This window comes from Monomorium pharaonis, chromosome 11 (assembly GCF_013373865.1).
Source record: "Monomorium pharaonis isolate MP-MQ-018 chromosome 11, ASM1337386v2, whole genome shotgun sequence".
Lineage (NCBI taxonomy): Eukaryota > Metazoa > Arthropoda > Insecta > Hymenoptera > Formicidae > Monomorium > Monomorium pharaonis.
This window is the reverse complement of record NC_050477.1, coordinates 5,795,386-5,819,090: the sequence shown is the minus strand read 5'-3', so window position 1 is coordinate 5,819,090 and position 23,705 is coordinate 5,795,386. Positions and strand designations below refer to the sequence as shown.

Genomic DNA, 23,705 nt, shown 5'->3' with positions numbered 1-23,705 from the left:
TATCACAGCTTTTAATAATTTGCGTCTATCACACATACCGCGAACGGAATGATTCACCTCGGCGTGGATATCTTTATCTAGGACGCTCTTATCCACTTATCTTGTATTTGTCAGTGATAAAGCGCCAGAACGTTAGGCGATGATGACTCGGGTACCTGTCGCCGTTCCCGATCAACTAATTACGTTCTTGTCGCGTTTCATCGTTCCTGAAATAGGCACACCTGCCTTGAATCGGTAAAGCGTGAATTCGTAATAATATATTCACAAGAATATCTTTTGCGCGACATAAGAAGATGGTCAAAAGTTCTGGACCGCTTCTCGAAAAGCGAATCGGCTGCATCAAGTTCACAATTTTCTGCTTGAACGCGATAATATGGGTGGGTGCCTATGAAGTTATCTTGATGATTGCGTCGTCTTGTGAAGTTACACTGTGATAGTGAAATGATGCCACGATCAATTTTAGGTGTGAATCGGGAAAAAGTAAAATATGAAAGTGAATGAAAGCAATTTGTATTGGACAATGAAACGAAACAAAGACATTGTAAAACATTTGTATTAGTAATAGAATTTTTTAAATCAAGAATTTGTTCCATAAAATATAAATCGCTTTCTATTCTTCTAATTTAAGAAATATACTGAAATTGATTTTTTAATAAAATAATCAGTACCTGTACAATATATTTTATAAATAAATTTAATATTTATATAATTTTTTTTATTGAGATAGATTGAGCAGTTCATAAAATATAAAACTTAAGAGTCAAGTTTGATTTACAAAATTTAATTTATAAAATTTTTTGTAAAAAAAAAATGAAAAATTCATCATAAGCTTGTCTCTTTTCATTTTTAATTATTACATTTTTACAATTAATTTAACTGTACCTAAAAAATGTTATTTTATCTCACTATTACACTATCACGGTTAACAGACAAAACTTGAGTTTGATTCTTAAAAGAATTCTTGTTACTTTTAATTAATAATTTTATAAAAAAATCCTTGTCGAAAGATGCTGGGATGTGCGATGTTTGGACTGTCAATCTGGATGCGGTTTGAGCCGACGCTCGAGGAGTGGGTGGAATTTTTAAACATGTATGAATACTACATCGGAGTTTACGTGCTGATCGCCACCTCCGTGATCGTAATGGCTATTTCTTTTATCGGTTGCGCTGCCGCGCTTATGGAACACATCATGACTTTATACGCCGTAAGAACGCTTATCAATCGCGCCCTAGCAAATTCCCAAAGCCCATTTTAGTAGAAGTCGGTTTGTAAAATACTTAAAAATTTGATTTGCAAATTGATTTAATTAATTAACACCTCAGATAAGATAGAGGTTCCTTAAATTTTGTCGAAAATTATCATTTTGTCGAAAATTAATTATCCCTGATTATTTAAATATTGGTTGGTAATATAATTGCTTTGTAAAAATTCGTGCTTTTTTTTAAATTAAAATCCTTCAGAATACTTTATTGAAATTCTTTTCATTTAAATATTAATTCAAACATTAATTTCAACACTACAAAAAAAATTGTTTTTGGAGCCTATTTATACTCGAAAAAATTATTTTGTCACAATGAGTTTGCTGGAAATTAGTAAAAGCGCATGAAAGAACTTTCATGATTTTAGCACGTGGGTCTTCAAGCGTTCAGTTTTATCTGCTGTCTAGCCGGAGCGGCGGTCATTCTTGATTATTCAACATACGACAGTAAGATTCAGCCTATCGTCGAACGGTCCATGTATAGTCTTATCAGTAACTCTCATCAAGATACGGCGAGTTTCATCCTACGAGTAATTCAGGAAACTGTAAGGAAACATTAATTTCCCCTTGGTGAGAAAGAATAAAGCGCGTCTCTATATACTATAGTTACATCAATCTTTTGACGAATATTTTAGGTCGGATGCTGCGGTGCCGATGGACCCAGGGATTACATACGTTTGCGAAAACCGTTGCCTGTCGAATGTCGGGACACAGTCACCGGAAATGCCTTCCATCATGGCTGCGTTGAAGAATTGTCTTGGTTTTTGGAGGCGAGATCGGCATGGCTCGCCGGCTTGGCGATGGCGTTATGCATGCTTCACGTAAGAAGACGAAGCTTTTTCTTCTTTTCTTCATTGTTCCTCTTACCATTAACAAATAATTTAGACACTTGTAGTTTAACTAATTTCATTGTAGCTTGAATCTCTCTTTCTCTCTTTATTATATTTTAATATAGTGATATAGCTTTAATATAGCTTTTTTTCTGCTGTTTTTGTTTTATAATTATTTTTTCTCCATAAATGTTTTATAAATTCTGATTGTTGCAGGTGATCATAGCGGTGCTATCGCTGACGCTTGTACGAGCGATTAAGAAAGAAGAAGAAACTATAACGTTCAAGCGCTAGATATTAATTCGCCATATGCAACGATATATGCAACAGTATATATTATGATTAGTATAATTATAATTTTTTTATAAGATAAAAAGAGAAACTTACACATTCTGCTAAATAACGAATTTTGTGAGTGTACATTTCAAAAGTGTCACCTCTTATAAAATGTAATATATATTACAATTTAATATGCAGTATTAAATTGGCCATTAATTAATACCTATTTTAGTATTAAAAATACTACTGTTAACACTTAAGTATTAAAATTTTAATACTCAAAATAAGTAATAGTTACTGTCTAATTTAATATACTGCCCAGTATTACTTTTTTCTAAAAAACCAATCATCAGGAATACACGATAAATAGTTTCTGCCTTCGTATCTTTTAATTTTTGAAACTTTTAATTTTTAAAGGTAAAAATTTGAATTTTTTAAGAATAAATTCTCTTAAGTTTGAAGTAAGATTTAGGTTTGAAGGAAGTAGTTTGCATTTCTCGCCATTACTTCATAAGGATTTAAATTACATTTTAATCACCGCTAATTTGCGACAGACATTCATGCGTTTTACTTTAATCGAGTACCTTCAGAACATTCAATTTGCTCTCCTATAAACATTTTTGTACTTTTGTACATTTCTATTCTCTATATTTATAATTTAATAGCCATCTTTAAGAGAGATTTACATGTAAAACAGAGAGAATAAATAACTAAATTAAGTGCTTATTAATTATTGAATAAATACCAATAATTAAATAATAATTGCTAAAAATGAGATATTATCTCTGATATTTGATATAAAAATTATTACGACAATAACCAATATTGATAAATGGAAAATGAGAAAACAATAAAAAAAATAAAAACAGCTAAATTGAAACGTAATTTTAATTATTATCGTAAACAAGCACATTGTTCATATAATTAAATTTTATAAAATATTATATAAAAGAAATATTATAATAAAAATTATAATTTTAATAAAAAATTGAAACTTTTCATTCTATATTGTCTTAATTTATCGTATTAATTATACTTATTTTTATAGAATTATATTAATTATTATTCATTTTATTATTATAAACTTAATTAGTTATATATTTGTTAATTAGTTAAAATTTGAATTTATTAATAAATTACTTAATATCTTTTTCAATATTTCTTATTCAATATTTTTTCAAATATTTCAGATTTGATATAGATTTGTTGCGATGCGATAAATGAATTCACGTTTTTGTCTCATTTATTTACAAAATACGCGGCATACATATACAATATACGATATACAATACATATATATTATAGTCAATAATTTATTTACAATAATGCCGTTCAATTGCGATCATCGTCAACGTTTTGCAGTGTTGAATAATTTGACGTTACAAATATGTAATTTTGTTCGCCTGCATCATGCAAATTATGGTAATTTATGGTTCTTTATGTTCAACTTGCAGTAATGTGTATTAGTTTATTCGTTATAGAATTGCAATTACATAAAATTGAAGAACTATTGAGAAACATTGTAGATTTGCAGCACTGTCATTGATTCTTATTTTTTATTTCTTTAAACACAAATAAATTAATATAGAATTTATTTTAAAAATACTTTTTTTCATTTAAAATGTTTTTTTGTTCGAAATTTTGTGCAAGTATATATTCAATTTATAACAAATTAGAATTATGGCCATTACTTATTAAATGTCCAATGTGCAATTTTTGCAACGACAACCAATGTAAACAGATGTGTGATTATAATGTACTTTTATCAAAAGGATTAGCAGAGAAAATCCACGAAAAAGCCATTAAATGAATAAAACCTTTTATGTTTAGGATCGTACTGCTCGTAGAGTTTAAAAAGCTGTGTAAAGCTTTTTTTCTTATATCTATAATTATAAAAATTAATTAAGTTTAGGAAGAAAATGAATCAACCTGGCGATTGATCGCAATTGAAATAGATCGCGAAGGGTTTGAAGGAGTCGAAAGTTGGATCAAGATCTAACCGACGAAGGGAAAGGGTGCATAGGGCACCGGTGCTGGGTAATAACCGGGATACGCTGGTACCGTCGGTTGCACTGGTACCGTATTGGTGATATAGGTAGTAAGTTCGGTAGGCACGACCTTTGTAGAGAAGAGAGTAGTGTAGGCGGTTTTGGCGCCGAAGGTGAGCTTCAGCACCCGCGAATCGGACACAGTGGCGAAGGTCTGGGTAATCACGGGCGCGCTTGTCACCGTAAATTGTGGCTGCTGCGGGTACAGCGGCACCTGCGGTACCTGCGGCTGCAGCACCGGACTCAGGGTGGACGTGCCGTACTCGTAGGACGTCCTGAAGTAGAGTAAATCCAATCAAAATATACTTAAAGAAAATGCTTATAATTATATAGATCAACGCATACAATTTATTAAATATTTTAAATCTTAACATTTATAATTATTTATAAATTGCTCCTTAAATGTCCAATTTTATCTCTGTATGTGTGTGTTGCGTAAGAAACGCTGTCACAGAAAATAATTTAGATAAAGATACGGACCTGGACACGGTGCCAACTGGCCTGGTTAGCGTTGAGTAGATGGTATTCCCCAAATTCACCACTGGAATCACATGCGATTCGTATAACGTCTCCAACTTGACTACCGGTCTGGAGGTAGTGATGACCTGGGGTTGCGGCTGACCGAAGTATTTCAATAGAGCCAGTTGTTGAGCCTGCTCCGAAGTCAATTGAGACTCGGCATTGCTGCTGGTCGCGATGTCGTTCTTGACCTTGGACGGCGACGCCGGTTTAAAGATGTCCAGGTCGACATCGGGGTCGTTGTTGGGCACTACCACCCTCTTGGGAATGTCCTCCTCATCGCGATCGTCATCGCCAAAGTCGAGCTCAAGGTGCAATTCGCTGCCGGCTTCGTCGAGCTTTGTGTTGAACTCATTCAGTGTCTTACTCGGAATAAACTGATAGATCTCCATTGGCGGCAGCGTTTTTGTCGCCGTCACTACTCGGGCAATGTTATACGTTTGCACCAAAGTCAGCCGAGTTGTGCTGTTGCCGGCGTAGATCACCGGCAGCATATGCGTTTTCAGCAAAGTTTGCGTTGTCGAGAACGTTTCCGTTAGCGTTTCCAACGGTGGCGTCGCTTGAGCAGCGTCTAGGGAGATTGCCGGCAGTGTCGCGACGGATGAGTCGAGTGGCAATGTTGACTCGTAAGCAGCTCCAGTGTTTGCTAGGATGTTTTCTGTAAGCGGTTCAGTGGGCGAAATTGAACTACTCGGCTCGGCTGTAGCAAACGTTTTCTTGATGGTGGAGGTCACCGTGATGTAGCGGGTATTTCGCAGTGTTCCTACCTGAAAAAAGAACACGTCTTGCATTATAAGATCGGTAACTAAATAACTGTACAAGATGATCCGTCAGAAAAATGCTCATCAATAGATCTTAGAAAAAGATCCGACAAACCAAAAACTAACAAATTTTAGTATTATTATGCAATTGTTGGGCATGTTTAACATTAACTTAAATCTTAATCTAATGGCCAAATAAATATATATATATTAAAAATAAGAATGAAAAAAAGCTCACCTGGAAGGAATAGGGTGACTTAATAGTGGCGATTTCAAAGTATATATTATCGAGATCCGCTGCAGTAGAGATCTCCACGTTAAGCGTTTCCACTGGCAGGATCTGTTCTTCAGGATGCTGCTGTTGATCCTGTTGCACGCTAACGCTGGCCACATCCTCGCTTTCACTAGGATCCAACTCGTCTTCCGTCAAGGACAGCTCTTTCCTCTGGGCAACATTGGTGCCACTGGATGGGACCGAGGCAACGTTGATTGTTGGCGCTGCCAGCTTAATTTGCTCATCAAAGATCGGAGATGACTCCGTTGTACTTGGCTCGGTGGTTGACGTTCGGAAATCCTCCTGCTCGTCCACCTGCTTACGAATCATAATTCTCGGCTTCGGCGTGGTCTTGTATGACCAGCGACCTTGTGTCCTCGGTAGCTTCACCTTGGGCAGAAGGGTGACTGTTGTCGACGGCTGCTGGTCGTTGTTCTTCAATTTCGTTAATTGCTTAGAAGGCGAATTAGTAGACTGATTGTTTGGCCGGAAACCGCTGCGACGACGAGTGATGGGCGCCTCAGTGGTGGTGGTCGTGAGGCGATTTCTGAAGAAAATAAAGATCATGTCAAGTTATTTTATTATATTTTTTAATTTACGATATATATATATCGTAAATTAAAAAATTGTTGTAATTTATATATATATAAATATATATATAAATTACAATAATTTACGAACATTAAAAAAAGACGATACAATAAAATTAAATTTTTAATTAAAAAAACCATAAAAAGAAAGATTATTAAATTATTGAATAACTTATTCTTTCTAATTGTTGCTACTTTATGTAACACTTACTTATAATTTGGTCGCGTTGTACTGGAGCGATTCTTTCCGATTCTCGTTTGCTGTGGTTCGGTGTTATCGTATTCATCGGCGATCTTGTTTCGGAATTTAAGCCTGGATGGATTATTGGGGATCGAGTGTCTTCGCGTCGTTCGCACTGGAGTGCCTTTGAAATTTAATCAGAATAAATTTATTTCTCAAGGGTTATAAAATTTTTTTACATATAATGTAAATTTTATTAAATAATAAAAATATAATAAAAAAGATTTTTATTTTTTTATTATGTTAAAAATTTTTTAACTTCTGTATATTAGGAAAAAATTTTGTCACACAAAAGCTAAACTTTAAAAGCAACAGACATAAAACATAAACACTTTATTTAAAAATTTATTACATTATATAGCAGATTTAGATTATGTAAAAAAGAACATTAAAAGTGACAAAAAATTTACAATAATTTATCCTAAAATACTTACCGGAGGGTTCGTTGAAGAGAGCTTCTAGTGGCAATGAAGATTCCTCCTGTTGCTGATGAGTAGGGGTAGGTTCCAGCTGAGGCTTGAGCTTGCCATGCTGTGGACTGATGGTCTTCAGAACGCGGTTGGTGCTGGAGGGCCGAATCTTACCTTCCACCGGCGCGAACGGTGTCGTTAAGATCCTTGACGAGCTCTGTAACACCTGGGCGTATTTGCCATTGATGTAGGTTCCAATCACACTGGTCTCATGCACAGTGGTGAGCCCGTCTTTCACAATGGTACCGCCCAGCTTGGTCACCAGGCCGGTTGGATTCTCCTTGTCTCTTCGCGGGGTGGCACGCGGCTTGTGATGAGTCTTCGACGAGGGTTGCAGGTTGATCAGCTGAGTCAAGGAGAACAAAATTGCAATTAACAAAGATGCCGTGTTATCGGAGATTAATGGCAGTAATAATTCCGTGCAGTAAACAATTACATAATACATCTATTAATAACGGAATAATTTTAAATCTAAATTTAATATAAGTTTTTTAATTTTTAGTAATGTTAAATAAGTAGATCCTTAATCGGAAGGATTGTAAGACATAATAATCATATGAACAAAATAATATCAATTTGATAATAGTGTACATTTTTTTAAATTTAACAAAAGATTAAAATTAGTTTTTGGAATAGAACGGGAGAGAGAATGAGCCATAATGAGATAAATAATCAAAATAAAATATTGGAATAATAATATGTGTGTTTGTGTGTGCACGTATGTATAATAACATTATGTAACATATTAAAATAAATTATTATTTATTATTATGTTAATAATTAATTAATTAAATGCAACAAGACATTCAAGACGCAGTAGCGATGGAAAAGCTCGTCGCAGGTGAAACCGATTTATCGGTGGGATCGGATCGGACTTTCACGCCGATCGCCGTGGTTGAGGAACGGAGCGGCAGAAGAGAGAAGGGGCAGGCTAGAAAGGATCGGCTAGGAAATCGATTACGGCACGCGGAAAATTATGCCGACGCGGTTATTCCGGATAATTCCGCGGCGGTTTCGCGCGCGAGTTATTGTGAAAGTCGCTTGCCCGTTACGCAATTTTACGGTAAAGCTGAGCATCGTTTCCGCCGCGCGATCTTTCTCACCTCGTCGGCCGGATGACCCATTTTTCCGGTCGGGGATCCGTTTTGGAATTGCAATCGGAACTTGTTTCAGCCACTATACGTTCATTCGTTTCAGCGACGCGATCTGGTTTGGCGACAATTCGCGATATCGAAACCAGACGCTCAATTTTCATTTCTCGCGGTTCCCGGTCGTGAGCGCCGAAGATCAATGTCGCTTTTATAAACTGGATATCTGATTCTCCTGCCTCTGAGATTGATTTAGCATGGAGACTTTAATTGCGGGTCTTGCAAACGCGAAATCGTGAACTGGATTTCGAAAGAGCCAATGTCATGTTTCCGAATTGGCTCATATCTCAGATATTTTTACAATGTTTGAGGAAAAAAGGATCATAATAGATCCTGGGTAACATTAGTATTATTAAACTAATTATCAATTTAATATTGTAGTATTCTGGTTTAATTTAAAAACTGTGTTTGAAAAACAAATGTAACGGCGTGTTTTAAAGATTAAAAAATGTATATATATAAATTATTTACTGAATATATTATTGAACACTAAGATCTGTTATCATTGGCTTTATCTACACAAAAAAACATTAGTTTCAAATCAACAATATTATTCTCATACATATAAGCAAGAATGTAAAATATTCTTTAAAGAATTTAATAATCTTAAACGGCTAATAACTTGCTTGCACAAAGAAATTATGTTTCTGTTAAAAATGATCAAATTCTTTAAAAAATATTCTATATTCTTGCTTATATATGAGAATAATATTGTTGATTTAAAACTAAAGTTTTTTCTGCGTAGATATGAATTGTTAGATGTTCTTCCTTCGCGTGTACGACTGGAAGAAGTAAAGTATAAGATTCATAAGAAATATATTAATCTCCTCAATCTCTTAAAAAAAAGTGAGCCACCGATTTGACAAAAAAGTCGGCAAGAATAAATTTCAGAGAACAACTTTGATGTATTTATAAAAGTATGACTAATTCAATTAAAATGCTATTCTGTTATTAAAATGTCAAATTATCAAAACGACGCTGATAATTTTAAAGCAAGAGAATAAAAGAGAGAAATATAGATTTGAAAACATATTATTTTAATGTATATCGGATATTTTTTAAATGTTATAAGTTTAAATATATCACCATTGTTTTCTCTACTTATCTCATCAGCAGAGAAAGCAGATCCGAGTCAGTGATCTAGTTAGAAAATATTAAAAGGAGGTCAGGAAGATATAAAAAAGGCATAAAATATAATTATTAGAAATAGTAACTCTAAAACGTAATTCAGAATTAAATAATGTGTATAATTATATGTTCTATAACTCTAAGAACAAGAAAACCAATAATTTATGTTATTTACTCTATGGTATTTTTCATAGTTTTAGTTATTTCCCTGATCTACATTTTTTGCATACCTTGTATGTTTCGTCGATCACTTCCGTCGGCTGCTTCGAGAGAAAATCATATTCCGGTTCGGCAAGATTATTCTTCACGACTGGAGTTTCATCTTTGGCACGTACCTGAACCACCGACGACAATGCAGGCGTTTTCGTTTGTTTACTTGGTTCCTGAGAAATCACTTTAAACGATTAGTCCGCCTTTTCAAAAGGTAACGCTTTATAATTTATACAACTTATTACATACTGTATTACATAATTTACTTTATAAACAAATCTCACTGTAATACATATTTTAAATACATAATCGTAATAAAATAAAAAAATTTAATTATTGCATGTTATACTATGTTAAATTATTGTATATTGTATATTGTAATATATGTTAAATTTATTTTACAAAGAAATTGTCTCTCACACATTAAAAAACTAAAGAATTTAGAAAAAAATGACCTCAAAATAGTAGAAGAATTATATAGAAGTTAATGTAATACATAATTGCAGGATTTAATGTAATACATAATTACATCCTGTACGTTTCAGTCATTTCGTTTCTCACCTGACTCTTTGTCGACTTCAGTGCGGTATTCTCGGACGGGTTCACCACGTTCTGTTCAACCACGGAATTCACGACGATTTTCGTGCCCTTCAGTTGTTTCTTCGTCTCGCCACCCTGATCGTTGACCTTGTGAGTTTTGCTGGGCTGGATGTCGGGAACATTCTTTTTCTGCTCCGTCGCCGGCTTCGTGTGAATCGCCGGCGCGGAGGACGTGGTCTTCTTCGCGACATCTCCTTCTGAAAACGAAACGGTGTATTTGCATACCTGACGGGAATAAAAGTCGCGGTTCTGCGAGGTCAGGATGATCGAGAAAACGAGACTAAAAAAGCGCATTCTGACGGCCAGCACCCGCGCCGAAGGTCTCAAATTCTTTATCTTTTAGAGAGAAAGGATTCAAGATATGTAGAAATCTCTTCCCTCGACTCTTAATTTTATTATACACGTTAACCGTATTATTTCTTATTTTAATTCCATTACATTTTGTTTTCTTTAAAGCTTAAGTAAAGTGTATATTATGTTATTTATTAATAGATGCGTATAATTTTTTCATTCTAAATTTGGTATTTTATATGATATTTATGATATACTTTCCAATTACTTTTCTGCAGTTTTTTGTATGTTATATAATTATTTTCTATAAAATTTTAGGAGGCGTATCTTCATTTGAGAAAAGGAAGCAAATAGCTTTGTACTAAGTGGGTGATGTGAAAAGTCAAGGAGAGGAGGTGACAAGAGAGTCATGACGAATGAACAATGAGCATGATCTGTACGTGAACCCGGACAGCGATATGCTAAAGAGATTGGGACCCGGTGTCCCTCGCCAAGGCCCACCTTGAGTACAGTACTCTTCAGCGTTTCAAGGCCTCCTTACGCTCGAAGGATCAGAGTTCGTGAACGTGCTCGGCATCAACAAGAAGGTGTCGATTGCGCTTAGAAAGTAATTTCTGGTATTATCTACAATTCAAAATCGCATGACATCTCATGGTTACAAATATCAGTTGCCAATCTTCTGTTTTGCCGATTGCGAAAGTTCTTGGTATTTGTTTCTCAACGGATTCTCTCTTCGGAACTCCTCGACAAAATTCTTTATCGCGTTGATCGATAGACAGAAAGAGTGAGAAAGAAAAAGGCATTTTATCAGATAATTACGTCAATAATTAAATTAAAGAATGCTTTCTTTAAGTTTATCTTTAAGTTATAGTCGCACTTTGAAAGAAAACTAATTACAATACTACTATTCTGAAAATTAATTTTATTTTAAAATTATAACTTTATATATTTTATTTACTTTCAATAATTTTAAACCATTTTTTTTTGCAACATTTGCAATATTTCAAATTTTACAGGTTCGACATAATTATCTGAGTGCAATTAATAAATTAAACAATTTTGCAGACGATACCTGGAGGAGCGCTTTGAGGGCTGAAGACCATCACCGTGTTACCGATCGTCGTGGTGAAGTCCAGGAAGCCGTAAACGGTCTGCGTGATGAAGTCATTATTCGTAGGCGCTGGTTCGATCGCTGCAGCTGCATCCTCCGGGTAGCTCTTGTAAACTTGCGCGGCGGACACTGCAACTGCACAAAGTCACAAAAATCTGTTTTATATACATCTCAATTCCCAACAAATTTGTTATAAAAATACATATGTAAGTGCGTTGTAAAATTTACGGATGCACGAAGCACACAATGAAATATTTCAAAAGGAAACGTTATACTACTTGGGCGAAAACTTTTTGTTTGCGACGCGATTCAGGATTTCTGGTGGACCTTGAAACGAGAAGTGCTTTACACAAAATTCTGCATTTAACAGCGGTGACGTCAGCTCTCACTCACCATACGCTAGAGCCGCGACAAATACAAAGAATCTCGATGTCATTGCGTTCAGTTTGATCTCATCCTACGCGGACACACAAATCTCGCGGAATCTGAAAAAATAAATGAGAAAAAAAATGGACGTGAGAAAAAATTTCCTGTAAACAAATAGCAATATAGAAAAATATTATAGCAAAATGCCGTAAAGATAACGTTACAATTACTTCCAACTGTATTTTACATTATTATTTATTTGACAAGACAAAGTGATTTGAATTACGTTTGTTATACAGTATGTAGAACAATATTTTCTATGATCATGGGAGAATCGAGCGGTGATTCTCCGAAAGTTGCGCAATTATTGCAGTTGCACTTGCAATCGGCCATTTAAGCAACCATCCTCTCCGGGACGGGGATAAAAACTGCGTGTTACATCAGTCGCAAATATGACACATTACCCTGTTATTTTGCAAAGTACCGTTACTTCTCCTCTCTATTTTACAATTAACGGTTATGTAAAAATGACGGTAGATTCTGCTTCATTAGAAATAACATTCTGTCGATTATCTCGGCGCGCTCGTCTCTTATAGGGATTGCTAATTATCAATCTCCTACGCGAGAGAGATTGTCCTCGGATTTACGTAGTTACATCTCCATCTCTCCGCGGAAGAAATATTTTCAATAGACAGCTGAGATATAGGTGCGCGCTTCATAGATTTATTGACTACGCGTCAGTTACTGTAATAAATTTCTTAAATAAAAACATTATCATACTAATTAAAATTTGAAATCCTAATTAAATTTAAAATAAAATAAAATAAACTTAATTAACTTAAAATAAAGTTAATTTTTATTAAATTTTTTAAACAGTAATGGTATTTTTATCAATTAATATTTTATTTATATAAAACTAAATAAAACCTAAATTTTTTATTTTAAAAAATTAGCAATTTTGATGCTGTTTCCTGATTACTATTACTTCAATATATTTTGATATTATATATCATATCTCTTGATATATTTTTATCTAACAATGTTTCTGCAGATAAGAGAGTTTCATTCACGTAAAACATTGACATTGTCCGTCGAATTTTAATTCGCTGCGATCAAGCGCCGACGAGTGAGAAGGATATAAAGAGCGAGGCGATTTCGCGATCGCGTGAGGTAATCGGGTGTCGCAAGTAAAAAAATTTCCTTCTCGGTCGATCGCTATCTGCTCGAGCATGAGCATTGTGAGGCATGAGCTCGTTCGGAAAACATCCTGTATGAGGCAAACGCACCATAAGCCACGCTAACACAATCGCGACGCGGAAAGTGCATGCGCGAGCCCGACGAAATCGTTACGTAACGCGCAACAACGCCCCGCCGCCACCGCCTTTTGCTGGTAATCGTTTTAACAACCCGAAACAATGGTAAGAGGCGTCTCCGGAGAGCAGGCAAGACCGGAATCTGCGATCTCGAATCGGGCCGAAAAGTGCAAAGTAGCGTGCGCCTCTTCTATTCTTATGAGCGCGTCGTGTGCCGTTACAATGCGCACCGTTACAATGATCGCTAATACGGGATGTTCCAGAATCACCGGACGTTACTCTTCCAATTATGGCAACCTTAAACAATGCAAAGCCGGTTAATCTAACAATAAGTCGAGTCGAGGTAGAGCATCGGTATTTCTCGCGTCTTTCCAATCTCCCGCAATTGATCTATGCCAACCTAACCCGAGCTGATCTCGCTGAAAGCCAAATTTTATTTCGAATTCTTAATTGTTTGCTGATAATTCGCGCATTCCAATTTCTCTTCAGTTCGCAATTATTTATTCCTTGTATTCTTGCATGCAAGTCACTTCCGCTGTTTTCATCCTCGTGCATGAAACGCGAAGTGTCACTTCCGTCGCAGGCGGATTCTCGATCTTCTGATCCGGCTCCGGCAACTCTTTCTCGGAGACGCAGAATCATCCAGATCGCGGAGGGAATCACGGAGCGCAGCATCGCGGATCTGCGAGTGCGCTCCTTTCACTCGTGTTCTCTCACGATCCTGCGGCGAGTTGTATATAATAAACGGCCCCGGTTGAAATTGAAAAGCGCAACGCTTCTATCGCGAGAACCGTTTTCGAGATGATAGAGTAGTACGCGGCGAAACGAGGTAAATATAGGTGAGAATTCGCGAACCATGCTTAACCTGTCGAATGGTGGATCCACAAGAATCTTTTGCTACAAGAGTAATCCATCTTTACGTGAAAGAATCACAGAAAAAAAGATGCATTGTCTTAAAAAAGTGGCTTATAGACGTAATAATACAGAACGTTATAATCGTTGATTCACAATTCTAATATGTAATTATTATATTGTATAATATAATATTATATTATATTGAATCGTAATTTTAATATAATTAATATAACACAAATATATTGTATATATATGATTTATCTATATTATAATTTTGTATTTTCGTCCATTTATTAATAAGTTTAACAAGAAATAATTAAGCTTTGTGGATTTGTACGTGTCAGGAGTAAAATAGAAGCCGAGACAAAGCAGCCGAAAATAAATAATCGGTGCAAGAATTCAAGGTGTAGGGGACGACGTAGACCACGAGTCATTCTCCGACTCACGCGAAGGTAAAGAGGAGTGGCCCTACCGTCTCGCTCTATTCTACTCTATCGCGCATACGTGCGCGGTATGTGTAATGACCTGTAAAAAAAGAAATAGCGTATGTGCTGCAACGCAACGTAAATCTCGGTCAAGCACTCGCGTGAACCCTTTCCCGCGCTGCACGAGCGATTCTTTCCTGCGATCGAGATGTTTTTTCTTGCGGAAAGAAATCGCGAAGTATACGATGTAAGTTATCTGCGTCGCGCGAAGAGAAGAAACCTTGGTGATTCACGTTTAAGAATATTTTAATTCAGTGGGAATTAAGAAAATATTCTCTGCTGCGTACTTTTTTAACGTATAATTAGCGCCTCGTTATCGTCTGATTTAATTTTAATAAATCAAATTAATTCATAATTATTCTTGAGTCAATAAAATTTAACATACATTAATAAACCGACACGTGTTCAATCTTCTTCCCATCTGATTATCTTATTTGATCTTTTTTATTTATTATTTTCAATTAATTTGAGTTATTATGAATTACACGTGACTAGAGGAATAAATTATACGTGTTCAACAGTAGAATGGTCAGAAATTAAGGAAACGGAAGTGTGTCTCATCGACTTTCGTCGCGCTACAAACTCGATTGTCTCATCTTGGTGAAAATTAACGGTTAACCAATGTGGGAGACCGACTGACTTATTACGTTCGAAAATTTCGCGGTCAAGAGTAACGATCTGAGCGAAAGCCCGTCTTGAAATATGTTAAAAACCGGTCATCAGTAGCGGCGTTCGATCGCTCAAGATCATGGTCAGCCCAAGACCTCCGAGACCATCAACTGAGAATCAACTACCTACGCATTTCTACAGTTACGTTTTTGGCAGTTTCCTTTTAAGTGTAGACGAAATTGCGACACGTGCTTTCGATGCGATTTTTCATCTCTCCGAATGAAATCTTTGTTGACTTTAATAAGAAAAAGTTAAAATAATATGCCGTCCAATAAAATTGACACCCTTCTTCAATAAAGAATCAATAATGAGAATCTCGATCATTTAAAATAAAAAAATATAATGATAAGTTGATTTAAATGATAATTCAGTTAAGGTAGAAAACATATAAATTTTATTCGTTATTATTATAATTATATTAAATACAAACTCGATGCTGAATTTGCGACGTCATCAGAGATTCTGAATGTAACCAAAAGGCTCTGGAAACTTTTTACTGTTGACATATCACTTTGTCGATTCGTCGCAGCACATGAACGGTTCGCTTCGCTTTCGAAAGGCTCTTCATTTCTCGCTCGGCCGATGTATGTTAATCAGTTTTTCTCTCCGGTCATTTCGCCCACCTTTCGAAACATCGTCATACAACTGAGCGACGATATACATAGTCGCGAGAAAAGACACTCTGAAAATGCAATAAATCTGACAAAGAGTCATTTAGCATAAGGAACAACGTTAAAGAACATTAGCATATTCGCTTTTGCGGAACGGGGATTCTTGAAAGTCATGCGAAATCACGTCCGCATATACTTGCTTGAACTTCGCTTGAACCGAGCGGCCGTCAACCTCGCGGGCGCGAAGCAAATTTGAACATTTTTATTTTTATCAGATCACTTCAGAGAGATGAGATAAGTGAGGCGAGACAAAATAAATTGTCAGTTTAGGAAGGCCGCAAAAATGTCCGTTCTTGTCTGTCGCAAGTATCTTGTTTGTTGTAAGATTGAAACTATAGAAAGTGGGTAAAATTCGCCGACCAATATGCGGGAGGGAGATCTCTTCTACATGGTGTTCAAGGCAATTCCTTTTTACGTCTAACGAATTTACATGGATCTGTGATGCAATCTACTCACGCACGCGTCTCCTAAGCGAAGCTCTAGCCTAGACAAGTCTAATCACAATCCAGCGGTTGGGTGAGACTCTGAGAATTCTCAGGAAAACACTTTCCCATGCGTGCGGATTTTTCTTCTTCTTCTGTTCTTCTCAGTTGCAAAAGGTTAAGTCTTTTCCTTTTTCTTCGTCTTCTCCAAAAAAATCCATGTTCGTTGTTTTATCGGATAATTGAGAGAAATATATCGCCGAGCTTCTTTGTCACGTAATCATTTCCGCGTCGCCTAGCTTCATCCGCTTCCGAGGAATTTTTCTTCTGGGCGAGAGGAGGGAGGGGGGGGGGGGAAGCAGATAATCATCAGGCACGTGATGACAATTTATGCGACGAAGTAAGATTGGAATTGGTAACCGGGAAACACGAGGGCTTCGCACATTGTCTGTTCATCTTCGTGACAAACGGCGGACGTTGACTCCGACTCCCTCGTCTTCCCGGGGAGATCACGGCCGTTCACGTGGTTTCGCTGGTTTTGTTACGACAATTTCGTCTTCACTTTTGTCCCGAGGACGGCTATTTTTAATTGGACGTCCTGCGTCGCTCAGCCTTCCGGCTGGCATCGGGATATGAAGGAGATTCCTCCTTGAAGACCTACGGTCTCTCCCCGCGGCTGCTAATTCATCACCTTCTAATTCATTTTTCACAGTCCCTCATTAGCTTCTTGATCCCTCCTTAAGATCGTCTCGGAATTTTGATAAATGTTCTCCAGTAAAAAAAAAAATAAAACATAAACCTCAAATTATCAATTAAATTTATTACAATGAAACAGTAAACCATTAAATTTATATATAAAAATTAATATAATTAAATTAATTACAATGGAACGACGTTCGAAATTTATTATTTAAAATCGTTTATTTTCAAAGATTGCCATTTACAGAAACGATTATATTAAACGCTGACAAACTGCAATACGTTATTATACCGAATAAAACTGTCAGATCCTGACATCGTTACTCGAAACGAGATGATATTAAAATTTGCGGCGGGATAATGCAACGGCGTGTTGTAAAATTTTTAATGTCTTCTTGCCTCCGAATCGTTCAATATATCCGCTTTAGAGAGATTGTCGGAGTTTTACCGCAAAACACCGCGTCGGATTGGAACCCCGTCGTTAGGCAGCCGCGCTTGCGAAATTCGCAAGAGTCGTTCGTAATGCTCGCTCGCTTGCTCGCTCGTGCGAACGCGAGAAAAAGGAAAGAGAACGCGCGCGTGTTTGGAGCGACTATGCCACTTTAATAATAAATTGCGACTCCTTTTCGCGTACATCGGAATTACCAAACTTAGGGGAACCGGCTTATTTTCATGGATGACAAAGTGTCCAAACGCGTTACGACGCGGCCCGCGACTCTTCGCGTCTCTGGTTCCTGCATTTGGCAACGGATTAACGCGTCGAGTTTTGTAACGACACCTTTTTCAGTCGAGGTTTTAAGTTATAGGAAACATTACGTATTTACGACAATATAATAGTTATTCTGAGAATACATAAAATCGAAATAAAGAAATACTGACGACTCTCAGTAATGTAAATAACAAATTTAAAAAAGCAAACGTTTGGCGCAAATTACAGGTATCATTTTTAAATTAAGACCTAAATGAGATAGTGAGTACAACATAAAGTTAATTTACGGCCAATTCAAGAGTATATTCCGCACATTCGGTCATTACACAGAACTTATTATTAATTCATTAGCGAAACAGCCTGCAATCGTCGAACAAAGAAAAGGTAAAAAAAAACACGTGCTGAAGTATCGCGCGATATTCGAGTGCGATTTAGCAATGTGTGTAAATTTCCTTGCCGCTTATGGCAAACGGTATGGTTATCCTTAATTGCTTCCTGATCGCACGGTCCACGATCGACCGATCGACCCAGATTCCGTTTCTCTTTCGCGATCCGCGACAAGCGAGAGACGCGGCAAGATCAAATCGGAAGCGGAAGTCACCCGCGATTTCACTTGCAGGAAGCCCTGCAAAGCGTGCGCGCAACACGTGAATGCGTGCGTGTTCCGCGAATTTTATTTTACTTTCCATCAGCGCGAGTGTATACGTAATGCAACCGCGTAAAAATGCATTCGTGCCCGCGGGAGCATCGCGCTGGAAACGCGCGAACCCCTCAAACTCGTAATTACGCACGCCACGTAATAACAACCGAATCTCGTAGGAAACGAAAGAGCGTTGTGTAGATCGGGGAGTAACGAATTGCGTAGGATGATTACAGGGTCCCGCTGAATCTAAAACGAGATCTAGAACTGTAAATCGCGCGACTGATCAGATTAAATGCCACTTAATCAAGATAAAATCTACAATTTCCAGATCTAGAATTACGAATGATATCTCTTTCGCTTTTTCTTTCCTTTTTTTATACGAAAATTAATGTTTAATCAATTAGAAATGTGAATTTAAATTGATTAACTGTATTCTGGATTTATAGTTTAAAAATAAAACAACTTTACGTATAAAAAAGTAGCGTAAAATTAGGAAAAGTCATTAAGAGATTTCCGCTGAAAGTTGAAGCGTTGTTTTCAAACTGGACGGGTTTCGATTGAACCCGGCGTTCACCGTTCTAATTTAAGAAAGAAGTAAGTAATAATACGAATAAATCCGTGCTACGTTCAGGGTCAATAGAATTGCAACAGTTCCTCCGCGGTAATCACACGCGGCGGCGGCAAAAGTGTATCGGGGCGTGTGTGTGTGCGTAAGAAAACGGGAGCGGCGAACGTGCCCCGTATGTCGCACGCACTTGGTCGTCACGAGCGCGGGCGACAAGCCGCACGTGTCCGGAGCAGAAATATCCGCGCAAACCGGGACCGAACCACACGTGACCGGGGACCTCGCTTAGAAAGCAAGCTTAGGTTCTCTCAGGAATGCCCATTTAGCAATCGCTCTCCATCGCCGGCCCCGAATGGAAACGACCGCCGCCGCTACGATCGAGCAGCTAAGCTCTCGGCGAGCCGAAAGAACCGACTTTTTCGTAACACGTCGATCGATCTATAGGTGTATCGAGATACAAACGGGATCGAATAAATTGTAAAAATCTAAACATTGACGCGTGAAGATAATCTGGGGCGCACTTGTAGGCAAGAAGTATGGGATTGAGGGCTCGTCAACCTCTTTCAACAATCGATGCAATTATCGATAGGAAATTTTTATTTAATTAAAACGGATCGAGTCAACTGTTGGATCTAATCGAAATTAGTCTTGTCCCGAAGCGGTAGGACAAAATTAAAATTTTGTCTTTTTACAACTGTAAATAATAATTTATAGCCATTTGTTGTATTTAGAAAAAATTATTACGTCATCATAATTTATACTTGAATCAATCAAAAAAATTATACTAGAAATTATAACCAAAGAATAATAAAAATAAAACAATTATGAATTAATTAAATAAACAAAATAATTAAAATAAACGACAAACAAGTCGTTTATTGTGCATCTCTTGCAGACAACCGACAGAATGGTTTAGTTTTCGTTTGTAACATTAAGTTGTTTGTTCTTTAACAGAGTAAGTAGTTTGAAGATTAATAGCAGGAATTAATTCTGACTTCTAGAATTGTGAAAAATTGTAACGGTACTGGAGGCTAAAGCTGCGGCTCTAAAGTTCGCTTATCAAATCCGAGTGAAAGTTGTTTTGTTCCGAAATATGCTAATCGAGATAGTGACTCTCGCTTTTTCGCGCGTATGCTGCACATCAGGTGTACCGCGCACGTAATGTAACGCAACGTAACATAAGCGATATTCCAATTACAACCAGGAGTACCTCGGCATAAGGATGCCGTAGGGAACATACTGACGGTGCAAACAGTTATACACTTTCACTTGAATCTCGCTCAGCTTTACGGCTCTAAGGAATATACACGGTGTCCACTGTCTTCCTCGTCGAGGTCACATCTCGATTATGCAAGGCGGTATCAAAGCTATAGGCAATGCATCAAAAGTACCTTCAATAATTAAGAAGATTAATTTTAATTTATTTTAATTATTATATTTTAATTTTATTAATTCTTTTTTTATAACAATCAACAGCAAAGAAAATGTTTAAAAATAAGATAACCATGAAAAAATGTTTTTATACAAACACACTGAGAAAAATTTCCAGAGAGTAATAGAATTAGTATCAAAAAGTAACAAATATAGATATTTACATTAGATAGAAATACGACTACGGTTTAATGGGAATGAAATCATCAAAATGCCCGAAAATAAACGGAAAATAAATAATTATCACTTTTTAAATAAATAATTTGGTTTTTTCAAATATTCTGATGATTTATGATCCTAATAAAACGTAGTAATCGGATTTTTGTCCGATCTAAATGTTTGTTATTTTTTGAAAGGATAATTTGATTGGACAGTTTTCTCAGTGCATTATCCAATATGTTTTTTCTTTTCAAAATTAAGTTCTTTTAAAATATTCTAAAAGATTAGCGAATATTGTGAGCGTGATTTAATGTGAAAGTGCATAATAAAAAAAAGAATTAGATTATCGTATAATTAAAGTAATTTCAGGGCAATTTGTAAGTCTTCCTTTTTTAGTCAATTAATCAATACATCCGGCTCAAGTTCTCGGGTGGCAATTAAAGGTCGAAAGTTACTCGCTTAAAATTTCGCTTAGAGTTTTTCTTTGCTGATGTCGGGCAGCAGATTTGTTTGTTGCTGAGCGCATCGCTGTCTCGAATGCGACTAAATTCCCAGGTATCGTGAGACAAGGATGACATTCACTCGTCCGTTTACGGCGCGCGATCGTTCGTATTATAAGAAATGCTTCTGCGATCTACTGCGTGTCTCGCACAACATCCACTGTTTTTTTTTGCGATTGGTTAATTTCACCTGACATTTTAATACCTTGATTACCACCTTAATTTGAAAATTTTGCTCTTACATATAAAACGGAGAACGCTTTTGTGAAATCTCTCCGTTTCTTACTGTATTATCTACTTGTCTCTAGAATGATCTTGATCTTAAGAATTCATCAAAGCAGCTATCGCGATTATGAAATTAACATAACATAATAAAAATATAAAATTGCACGAGCGCAAATGTTATAATGTAATAAAAATTATATAATACATATATTACATATATTACAATTAGAACATTAAGAAAAAACAATTTACAATTTTTTTAGACATCAAGAAATAAAACAAATCGGCGTTCCCTTGATTTTTTAATAATTTAATAATTAATCTTTGTATCGTTAAAAGAATTAAGTTCAAATAAATGTCTTCAAATTCTTAAAATGCATTTAAAATGCATTTAAAATGTATTATCGCATTAGGAATTGTCTCTTCTAATATCGAAAGTTTGAGACAGAAAAAGAGTTTCGTTTGTTGTCCTTTTTGTTCCTCTACTTGGAAAATATCATCTCTCCTATAAATTAAGCGCAGATACGGACGAATACTCTCTCGCGCTTTCTCTCGTATTCAGCTTACATGAAAGTGACACGATTCTTTATTCATCGGTCGTCCTGATCGTCGCGCATTCGTCCTCGAGCATCTTTCACGAGTCGGAGAAACACGATGTGTACGCAGTACATGCGCACGTGAATTCACCGAACACGTTCTTTTTTCCTTTAATTTATTCCGAGATACTCAAGTTTCTTAAGTTGAGAGATTTACTTGATATATTTTAGAGAAAAACGCGAAGTCTAATGTCTTTAAGATTCAAATTTCGCAACTTATTTCCTTCTAATTGATCATTTCCGGATTACACTTTCCTGAGCGCAAAATTTAAATCGAATGTAATTCACACATTTAAAAGTATCATCATTTGATTCTGCTTCATAAATAATGCGAATATTTTAAAATACCTCTCAACACCTCCGCGACATATTTGCCTTCAAACTACTTTCCCATAAACAATTAAACTTAATTGATTATTTGCCTCTTACAAATTTAAAAAACATAATTTTAAAAAATATAAAATCAAGTATCAGTTACAACTTTTAACGGATATTGATTAAAATAATAAAACTAGTTTAGATTAACTAGATTTAAAAAGCAGTAAAGATACTTCTGTATATCATAAATTAAACTATATATCATAAAATAATTAAAAGTTTTAAATTCTCAAAAAGTACACTGAAATCCTACATAGGAAGAGAATGTAAACATAAATTCTTATGCAATATAAAAAATTAGCAAAATAATTTCATATATAAAGAGAGTAAAATATTATTAGATTTGTACTTTTATTACAAATTTAAAATATTCTAATATTGCTACTTATATACCACAATATATACAAATTTTGAATGACACAGGTATAGAAACTTTTGACAGCTGTCTCATGTTACGTGGTGTTTGGTAGAAATAACGAAGCGGAATGTCCGCTCTAATCTTTACGTACCAAATCGTGCGGAACGTAATTATCCCTGGACTTGATTTGGAGATGCTCGACTCGCTGACAACTCGCGGTGCACGGCACTCGGCATGCCAGCTCCCAGCTCACGTCGGACTGACTGTACGGATCCTGGGATCGTGTCGTGGAGGCCCTCACGATCACAGCTTGCTTTCACTTGGCGAGCGCAAACGATACCGCCGCGTGAATCGCCGATCGCTGATAAAGACATGGATTTGATTTGGCTTAACGCCACGCTGAGTGCCTTGCGTAGAGTCCATGAGATTTGATGGTATTCCGTTACGCTATGACTGATATTATGTATATATGCATAACATTCAAATGCCTCGTAAACTTAATATTTCCTTAATTCTCAATTTCTCATTATTGAAATTGCTGTATCTGGTAATGTCTATACTTCTTAGCTTCTTATGTGTGTGAGAAATATATTCCAAAGTATTTAGGTCCTTAATATTTCTATAATCAAGAAAGCAAATTAATCCGCGTAATTAATTTTAAATGTAATATCTTGTACAATTCTTGCAACAGCAAAATACTATCGTAATTATTACTGCGTATTATGACAGTTTGCAATAATCGTAATATAAATATAAAACTATATATCTAATTATATTGTGCACAAGAAAAATTTATATAAGAAAATAATTTTATCTTTTTATGACGATATATTATATAACAATTGGTACTATACTTAATAAAAAAATATACAGTTTATCAATAAAAACATTAAATATAAATA

General features: G+C 36.0%; 2 protein-coding genes across 2 annotated transcripts; one reads left to right on the top strand and one right to left on the bottom strand.

The window, feature by feature from the left end:
* Positions 1-118: 118 nt before the first annotated feature.
* On the top strand, positions 119-2,554 carry LOC105836478 (tetraspanin-2A). Its single transcript, XM_012680537.3, has 5 exons — positions 119-377; positions 1,008-1,205; positions 1,628-1,804; positions 1,895-2,080; positions 2,306-2,554. The coding sequence occupies exons 1-5, from the start codon at positions 294-296 to the stop codon at positions 2,381-2,383; spliced, it is 723 nt and encodes a 240-aa protein (XP_012535991.1). The 5' UTR covers positions 119-293; the 3' UTR covers positions 2,384-2,554.
* Positions 2,555-3,597: 1,043 nt separating this feature from the next.
* Positions 3,598-23,623, bottom strand: LOC105836480 (flocculation protein FLO11). Its single transcript, XM_012680538.2, has 10 exons — positions 22,955-23,623; positions 12,153-12,244; positions 11,721-11,894; positions 10,319-10,554; positions 9,778-9,930; positions 7,236-7,617; positions 6,772-6,925; positions 5,935-6,517; positions 4,897-5,702; positions 3,598-4,691 (listed from the first exon to the last, which is right to left on the bottom strand). The coding sequence occupies exons 2-10, from the start codon at positions 12,193-12,195 to the stop codon at positions 4,364-4,366; spliced, it is 2,859 nt and encodes a 952-aa protein (XP_012535992.1). The 5' UTR covers positions 12,196-12,244; positions 22,955-23,623; the 3' UTR covers positions 3,598-4,363.
* Positions 23,624-23,705: the final 82 nt, after the last annotated feature.